General features: G+C 41.1%; 1 protein-coding gene across 1 annotated transcript; it reads right to left on the reverse strand.

The window, feature by feature from the left end:
- Window positions 1-6662: 6662 nt before the first annotated feature.
- Window positions 6663-9443, reverse strand: LOC147432485 (small ribosomal subunit protein eS10z-like). The gene is made up of 5 exons (XM_086492413.1): window positions 9304-9443; window positions 8998-9046; window positions 8305-8584; window positions 7322-7454; window positions 6663-6919 (listed from the first exon to the last, which is right to left on the reverse strand). The coding sequence occupies exons 1-5, from the start codon at window positions 9304-9306 to the stop codon at window positions 6845-6847; spliced, it is 540 nt and encodes a 179-aa protein (XP_086348539.1). The 5' UTR covers window positions 9307-9443; the 3' UTR covers window positions 6663-6844.
- Window positions 9444-9727: the final 284 nt, after the last annotated feature.

Raw genomic sequence — 9727 nt, forward strand, 5'->3', positions numbered from 1 at the left:
CTAATACCCACTCACAATGTTTGCGGTGTGGTGTAACAAAGGACTATCACTCTCCAATAGGTGCGATTGGATTTGGAGAATGAGGTCGACTTGAACCTACCCTTAGATTTTGTATTTTCGCGCAACATGCAAAAGGATTTGTAATTTAAATTGCATCCTTACCTATAATGTTTGTTTGTTGCTATGTTTATCATTATTGTTTGTGTGTTTTGCTCTCCTCTTTCTTTTTGGTTACTAATGTGGTGCAGATATCTAAGAGCAAGGATTAGAAAATTCTTTATGCAAACATTGAAGATGACAAACTAAACCCTATGTGATGCATGCCTTAAACTATAGAGCAACTTTCACATCGTTTGTATTCCCTCACTCTTCTAGCCCTTGTGATGTTTTGTGGCGGAGAGTGAGGAGTGGGAAAGACATCCCAAAGTCATGTAGGATTGCTCCCACATCCGCAAGAAGTTTTGGACAAATTCTTACAATAATTCCCACATTGTGACTTCCCTCAACATCATGAGCTTCTGTGAGGGAGGCTCTGCATACCTAGCTAGGTACGAGGGCCGGCGGTCCCCTGCCCCCAATCGTACCTAGCTAGGTATGCGGTGCCTCTCGAGCAGAAGTTCATGATGTTATGCATCGTACGAAAAACACTGGAAAAGACTCCGTTTTCCTACATGAGAAAATTTCTAAATCTTCTTGTGATCCTCTTTTATTGTGGAGTCATCACTTGGGCGACCCAACTGGGAGAGGCATCCATGTACACATCAAGTTGGTATGTGATGTGCTAAGTGGACTAAGATGTGAGGTTTTAAGTGAAACATTTCTTGAGAGCATGTTTTCAAAGCAATACATGAACATGAATGACTAAGGGATCCAATACACCACCGTGGTGGATACTTTGCTTGTGGACACCACAAAAATTGATAGATTTGCACTTGATAAGTAAACAGATGCATTGATCATTGAGTATATGTCACATATTGAAGTTGTTAATCTACTTGTGTTTGTAAAGTAATTTGCTTTTTGAATAGCATCAATGAATTTTTTAAATAGACTTTCTTTAATAAACTTGAAAACTTTACACATGGAAAATTTTAGTGGTAACTTGAGTATATTTGAAGGTTTTTACACAAGATATCTCTAAAGTTTTTGTGGATTTTCACCTTCAATTTTGAAATCTAGAGGTAAATTTCAAAATTTGTAGGTGGGATTACATGCACTAATAGATTATTGTTTTGATGTGCCCTCTTGACCACAATCATCTTGCTAGAGCTTGCCTCCTTTCTCTAAGAGTTCTCTTGCATTTGTATCACCTCTATCTAGCTCCTGTACGTGGCCTTCCATTGCGCTGCATCAATTCCGCATTCTTGCGCTGTCAATATATGTGATATTAATATTGTGAATACAACAATAATTTGAGCTATGCGATGGTCATGAAGGAGATGAGGCCTTTTTCAAAAATTGTATAAATGAGTAAGGTGTTGCAAGGGTTGTGCGATGTCATCAAAATGTAGAGTTGCCTTCACCCTAAATTGTATCAATAGGCAAACCAAGTCAACATGCACTCTTTTATGAGCAACATCATAACTTCCTTGCAATGGCTTGTGGAGAGAGCAACAAACGTCAAGCATTGCAAAGCAAACGATAACGGAGTTGTAGATTCGAGAGAACAAAAAGTACACAAATACATGCCACACAAGGTCTAGGACGATAGAACTAAACCAAACTCATCCCAAAAAATAGTGGGTTCGAATCGGATATGACCTCTAAACGGGTGAGCGTGGTAGCCAATCCACCAAGGAAGGCTTAGTAGGTGGAAGGGTAAAAGTCTCAAAAGGGACTTCCCTTTTTCCGAAACGCACTCACATTCTTTGGTCTAGGACGATAGAACTAAACCAAACACACCCCAAAAAAGTAGACAAATACATGCCACACAAGGTGCCATCTGTGTGGTGTCAAGCTCCACCCAAACATGAAACAAGCTCCATTGAGTAAAGTTACGTTGAGTTGCTAAAAACCAATTCACATTGCAGTACTTAAAACCTAGCACACTTAAGGGTGTCTATCCAGTTGTGACATAGAACCTCAAAACTCTTGCTAAGCATGGGAATTTTGAATGCTACAACAACTCTTTCAGATAATGAACAAAATTCGCCCTGCATTAAGGCATTGCACAATCGACCTTTCGAAATAATGGAGCCTTATCCATTGCCACCAACTTTAGTTTATTCATCAACCAAGGTTAGTTTAAGATTGGTATTATAGTATTGTCTTGGAAAAACATTAAAAGACCTCATGATGGGTTGTTGACAAAATCATTAATGTTTGTTTATTTATTCATGTGTGTGTGTGTGTGTGTGTGTGTGTGTGTGTGTGTGTGTGTGTGTGTGTGTGTGTTGTTTTGCCATATAAGAGGCAAAGAGAGTATGTAAAAACAAAACACAAGAGCACCCAGTTGCTTGCTAGCTCCCTGACGACCAATACAAAAGGTGATTCGACCGTGGGTGGTTGAGGCACTCCCCAACAAAAGAACTTTGAATCATGCCTCCTCACAACCAATTGCATCCTAATCTAAGTTGCTTTGTGATCAACCACGAGGTGCACGCTAAAACCTCAGAGGACCCCCAAAAAGCGTCTTTAGAGGGCCTATGGGAAAGCCCTCTAAATACTTAATAAACACCTCAGGATGGCTTGTTGACAAAAGTATTTTTATTCATGTATGTATTTAATGACAAAAAATAGATATATACTATCTATAATGCATTGTTCACAAGACACCAAGGTCTGCTATACTTTTAACAAGATAATATTGCAAACTTGACAAAAGTATTTTTATTCATGTATGTATTTAATGACAAAAAATAGATATATACTATCTATAATGGGGGAAGGGATAATCAAGAAATCATGGGGTGCGTTGTTCACAAGACACCAAGGTCTGCTGTACTTTTAACAAGGTAATATTGCAAACTGTCGGGCAGATTATGAGCTTGCCTTGAAGAAAAATTTACAAGGTTTAATGTACATAATAGAAAATGCTTCAAATTTTAACCTAAAAACCAAGATTGTTTAGGATGTCTTTCTCCTCTAGGAAGAAAAATATATTTTTGGTAGGTTCTGGTGAGGTTTTTAAAACTCAGTTTTTGTTGTTATATAAATATATATATATATATATTGTGGTGTGTGGCCGGACGACCCGAGTGTGAACCTACTTGTAACTACCTCTCATGTTAATATAAGGAGTTGCTCTCAGATGCAAGAGAGAAGCTCAGTTTGGTCCCATTCGTGTGCAGACCACATTGGTGGAGGAGACGGGCAAGGGTTAGTTAAAAAACACTTTTTTGGTTTTCTTGGGAAGCCAAAGATGGTGATCTTCTCATGGGATACAGGGTAGCCAAAGCCTTATGTCGAGACCAATCTAATGGAAACAACAAAAACTCCTCATTCCAATATTCTATGGGTGGAAGGTTTCTTGTTGGCAAATTGGGTTGTTGTAGCATCACTACAGAGGTGCTTCTTGTCGACGAGAGAAGTCAAGAGATGCAGATCACGACAATTTTACTCCCTTCTCACTTTCAGTTAATTGGTTTTTCTTGCAAAGTTCTAGTTTTCTTCTTCAGTTTCGCACATTTTCTAGCCGAGTTTTTTCCCATTCAATTAAGCATCAAGTCAAGCCCACCAAACTCCTTATAGGGATGGATGTATGCCGCAAAAATATCGCCCCCAACCCTCAGTCCTTCCTCATCTTGTCCATTTCATTGGGATAGCTATCTGATATTTCCACAAGCAAGATGTATGGGTTCCATGCCTTGATGATGTCGACATGATGACGATTCTAACCCCCAAGTTCAGTCCCTAGCCCTTAAGCCGCTATGTGATCACCCCCCCCCCCCCCCCCCCTCCCGATGCAAGAGAGAAGCTCAGTTTGGTCCCATTCGTGTGCATACCACATTGGTGGAGGAGACGGGCAAGGGTTAGTTAAAAAACACTTTTTTGGTTTTCTTGGGAAGCCAAAGATGGTGATCTTCTCATGGGATACAGGGTAGCCAAAGCCTTATGTCGAGACCAATCTAATGGAAACAACAAAAACTCCTCATTCCAATATTCTATGGGTGGAAGGTTTCTTGTTGGCAAATTGGGTTGTTGTAGCATCACTACAGAGGTGCTTCTTGTCGACGAGAGAAGTCAAGAGATGCAGATCACGACAATTTTACTCCCTTCTCACTTTCAGTTAATTGGTTTTTCTTGCAAAGTTCTAGTTTTCTTCTTCAGTTTCGCACATTTTCTAGCCGAGTTTTTTCCCATTCAATTAAGCATCAAGTCAAGCCCACCAAACTCCTTATAGGGATGGATGTATGCCGCAAAAATATCGCCCCCAACCCTCAGTCCTTCCTCATCTTGTCCATTTCATTGGGATAGCTATCTGATATTTCCACAAGCAAGATGTATGGGTTCCATGCCTTGATGATGTCGACATGATGACGATTCTAACCCCCAAGTTCAGTCCCTAGCCCTTAAGCCGCTATGTGATCACCCCCCCCCCCCCCCCCCTCCCGATGCAAGAGAGAAGCTCAGTTTGGTCCCATTCGTGTGCATACCACATTGGTGGAGGAGACGGGCAAGGGTTAGTTAAAAAACACTTTTTTGGTTTTCTTGGGAAGCCAAAGATGGCGATCTTCTCATGGGATACAGGGTAGCCAAAGCCTTATGTCGAGACCAATCTAATGGAAACAACAAAAACTCCTCATTCCAATATTCTATGGGTGGAAGGTTTCTTGTTGGCAAATTGGGTTGTTGTAGCATCACTACAGAGGTGCTTCTTGTCGACGAGAGAAGTCAAGAGATGCAGATCACGACAATTTTACTCCCTTCTCACTTTCAGTTAATTGGTTTTTCTTGCAAAGTTCTAGTTTTCTTCTTCAGTTTCGCACATTTTCTAGCCGAGTTTTTTCCCATTCAATTAAGCATCAAGTCAAGCCCACCAAACTCCTTATAGGGATGGATGTATGTCGCAAAAATATCGCCCCCAACCCTCAGTCCTTCCTCATCTTGTCCATTTCATTGGGATAGCTATCTGATGTTTCCACAAGCAAGATGTATGGGTTCCATGCCTTGATGATGTCGACATGATGACGATTCTAGCCCCCAAGTTCAGTCCCTAGCCCTTAAGCCGCTGTGTGATCACCCCCCCCCCCCCCCCCCCCCCGGGATGAGGCGTTGGAGTTGATCCCTCCATATCGAAAAAAGATGACCATTTTTTTCCCCCTAAGAGGGGAGGTGTGGTGTGTGGCCGGACGGCCCAAGCGTGAACCTACTTGTAACTACCTCTCATGTTAATATAAGGAGCTGCTCTCGGATGCAAGAGAGAAGCTTAATTTGGTCCCATTCGTGTACACCACAATATATATATATATATAAATACATATATATATATATATATATATATATAGATAGAGAGAGAGAGAGAGAGAGAGAGAGAGAGAGACCACACACACAAAAACACGCAAGGAGAGATGTATGACGCATATCACTCGGCCATTCAAGCATTGAATAGCAGTACAAACAGATCCTACCAATCATCCAAACAGATCCTACCAATCATCTACTTGCACACAAGCTTTGGAAAAGTAGGGTTTGTTGCTGGTCTGAGATCGCTGCGGGGCTCCCCATATCAGCCTGCAGCAGCTTTTGCATGCCATCCCCTCGCCCTTTTTCCTTCCCACCGATGGAACAAGCTCGCGTTCATGCGAACATTTGGGGGAAGGTGTGTTTGTCGGGGATTGTTGGGGGGGGGCGGGGGGTGGGCTTTTCAGTGCATACGAACACTCCAACCACACCCAATGGACGGAACAACACTGGTGAATGCATCATGTGCACATCGAGAGAACAAAATATAACTTTAATTTGTCTCCCAACATATGTTTAGGGATTAATTGGAAAAAATAAACATAACACACATAGTAAAAGCAAATAAAGTAGATTCTTCAATGCTTGTGACCTATAAGAAAAGTTCTCTTAGCCAATGTAATTGCTCACCCTGTCTACAGGGATCTCTTTCCTAGCCACAATATTTGTGTGTTTTTCTCTCTAATTATAACTCCCCACATTTTGATGGGGAAAAAAATGTGGGTATCAGTAAAGTCAAAACAATGGACTCAACCACAATTCAGAGCCAAATGATAGCAAGGCTATTGAGCAAACCACACAGAATTTCATTCACCCAAAAAGAAGAGGGCAATATCAGCGTAAATAAACAAGCAATGTTCCTTGCTATTTGCCACATTGCATCATTCAGTTCGCATGTGCTCCAGCGACGAAACCGTGTCCACCCCATTATGAAGGTTAAAAAGAACACATTATTAAAGTACTGCATATCCTTGTTTGCAACAAAGCTCCATTTCATGTTCCCAACCTAAACATATATATACCAGGATAGGCCCAAATTCACCTTCAAGAAAATTGCAAGCTATATACATATGGTAGTCAACCACAAAACACTATCACCTTCAGCTCCATCAGGCATAGTATTGACATAAGTACTAAGGCCAACATAACATGGTGGAGAATATAATGGAATAATGAATCTTCATAGCTGAAGACTTGAGAAAACTGAGAGCATCAGACAACACGATAACCAAAGAGAACAGAAGCACCAAACACCAGGACACCCCACAAATTTGCATCAACTCTCAATTTTCTGATGAATGACAAGAGCACTCTCTGTTAGCATTAATAGGAGATTCGAGCCGGGCCACACAAACTGGCAAAAATGTCTAAATCACAAACCAAGTTACACAGCTACAAAACTGAAGCGTGCTTGATTAAATGCTCTGCAGAGTCAGCACATCTACTGCAGTGATGGAGCTCCACCTCCAAACCCAGTGCCTCTGCCAAAACCAGGTCTGCTCCCAGCTCCAGGAGCCTGAATTCATGAAAACAACTACAATTTTTTTTGTTTTGAAGTTAAATAGCTATGGGTTGTAGGAAACCTAGAAATTCTAGGAGTCCTATCACCTCCCAATTCTTCAAAGATCAAAATTGAAGGGTAAAGAATACACACACATATATACACACGTAGATATACACATACATATTTACACGTGTATACACACACACATATGTGTGTGCGTGTACATATTTTATTTTGTGTGAGCCATTAGTACATATAGTCGTTTGTATGGCTAGGAGAAGCCACTAGTATCAAAAATATAGAATAGCCTAAAGGCCAGAAAAACTGCACACTTTCCTGAACATTCAAAGATACAAGCACAAGACAAGAAACACTACCCTTGAAACACGTTGGAAGCAAGACGAGAAACATTACCCTGAAAGAAGGTTGAAAGCCCTCTGGGGCACCTCCCTTGTCTCCAAAACCAACAGGGTCACGAGGTGGCCCTCCACGATAGCCATCCCTATCTCCAAACCTTGGGCGGTCACCATCTGGTCGAGGTGGACCTCTGTTGCATAACAAGAAGAGTAGAGGCAGTCACAGCAGTGTATTTGTACATCAACTTTAGCGGAACATTCATCTCCACTAAAAGACACTTCAACTTGCAATAAAAAACAAAACTCAGAAACGCACAAGACTATAAGGCTGCTGCGGCAGTTTTTACTGTTCTATCCATCAGGCTTGCCAATTGGCCTACGTAATACACACAAGTCCAAATCTTCCTTCAACTTCTACCTTGGGTAGCCAGAAACCTTGCTCATCTACCAACCCTTGTGAGTATATCGCAACCGCCTGTTGCTCTCAATATCCTAAATTTGAAAGCCTATCAATCCCATGCAGGCCAAAAGCAATTTTTCTGATAAAAAACAGGATTAAGACTGGACTTCACACTATAGGCAATGGGTGCTGGACAATTCAAGAGTTATCCTAGAGTATTAGGAGCACCTGCGATTTGGCATACATATGATTACCTCTACCGTGTACAAAGGTGGAAGTGTTTGGGGGTGGTCCACATGCACTTCTGTGTCACGTGTACTTGCTAAATTGAAAGAGTTTGGCAAACAAATCATCCTTACAAATCAGTAAAGGAGGGATTACTTCTTTGATAAGGGTCCATATGGTCTAAAGCTCACGACATCATTGGCTTTAAGACATTCAAAAACTAGAAAACCCCAGAAAAACTACAAAAACAAAGACGTGTCCTCTCTGGTAGCTGGTAAAACTAAGTTGCTCCTCATAAAAAACTTTGAGAGCAATACAAAATCCATCAAAACATAAAATATTTCTATCTTTTGCGTGGAGACTTGACACATTGACAAGGCCTCTTTCTTACTTTTCTCAACAAAGATTTTTCTTACCTTGGTCTATCACCACCAGGACCACCCGTTGGCCGGCCAAGGGGTCTGGCAGATTTCTTCAGAGTAGCAGGGACTATCTCAGATGGAAGATTTAAGTAAGTTCTCAAGTACTCAATCCCATCATTCGTGAGGTACCAATAATAATGCATCCATGCAAAGTTCTCCTTTACGTATTCCTTTGACTTAAAGCTTTGCATCAGCTTGATGACTTGCAGGTTGGGTACATCAATGTCCGGATGCTTGGCTAGATTGAAGTCTTTCTTGGCATAAAGCACGCCCTCTAAATAAGAACAAGAAAAATATTACCATTCCATGTTAGAGGATAAACAAGTGCGCCAAACCGGTCAAATATTTGTCCAATTCCAGAGAAACAAGAAGATTTGGGAAACATTATGCAGCATGCTCTTATGATGTTCGTATGCCTTCAATAAAGATAGAAAGAACCATTAATAGACACACAGAAACTCGTTCATCGTGCTCATGACACAAGACAAAGCTTACAAAGCCATGATATATCTGCTAAACAGCCCATACTTGCACATAAAAGAAAGAACAAGTTATAGACTCATGGCACAGAGCCACAAAAACTGGCATAACCGTGCTCTCATGATGCTTCCCACCTCAATAAAGACAGAATTTAAACCATAACCACTTCTGATCACCATACGATCATTGAAGATGATTCACACCAACCTTTGAACAAATACTTGTAAACCTCAACGCGATTTTTCTTCGAGATCAGCTGCAAAACAAGAGCAAATGTTAAATTTTACCGTACAGAACAGGAGCTCCATACATCAAACAGCAAGCTTTGAGGAGGAACCACAATCAATTTTAACACGCCCACTACGCACACAAAGTCACAAGCACGCATTCCACCATTGTAGGACAAACGATACGTGTATGGCCGAAGTTAAGCACAACACGAGAGAAACGCGCACACTGCAATAAGGTGATCTCAAGCAGGCAGAGATAAAGGTGAAGAATGAGACAGCGTACCATGATGGCGAACGCGGCAGAGCTCGTAGGTTCCTGCGCGTTCAAACCCTAGCAGTCGATGCAGAAAAGACTAGGCCCCTGCATTCTCTTAAGGACTCGATTTGATTTTGCCCGACTCAGTTGGCCTTGAGCTGCATTTGTAAGTGGAGGTGGGAGAGGATGAAAGTAGAGAAAAAAGAGTATGACACATCATAATAGTATAATATGAATTTTATAATGTAGAAAATCTTTCTAAAATGTTCTGATAATTGCACTAGAATTTAGTTAGTGAATTAGTGTAGCGTCTTGCCTATTTGCACCTTGCTTCAAATTGCTAGGGCATGTCTTTCCATTTGGAAACAATCCTCTCTTTGGATTAAATGAGAAGAATTCGGATCTTGTTAATCCTCCTCTTAGCAAGAGCAAATCTTTAAATCAATGCAAT

Source organism: Adiantum capillus-veneris, chromosome 20, assembly GCF_014529385.1.
Source record: "Adiantum capillus-veneris isolate H3 chromosome 20, ASM1452938v2, whole genome shotgun sequence".
Lineage (NCBI taxonomy): Eukaryota > Viridiplantae > Streptophyta > Polypodiopsida > Polypodiales > Pteridaceae > Adiantum > Adiantum capillus-veneris.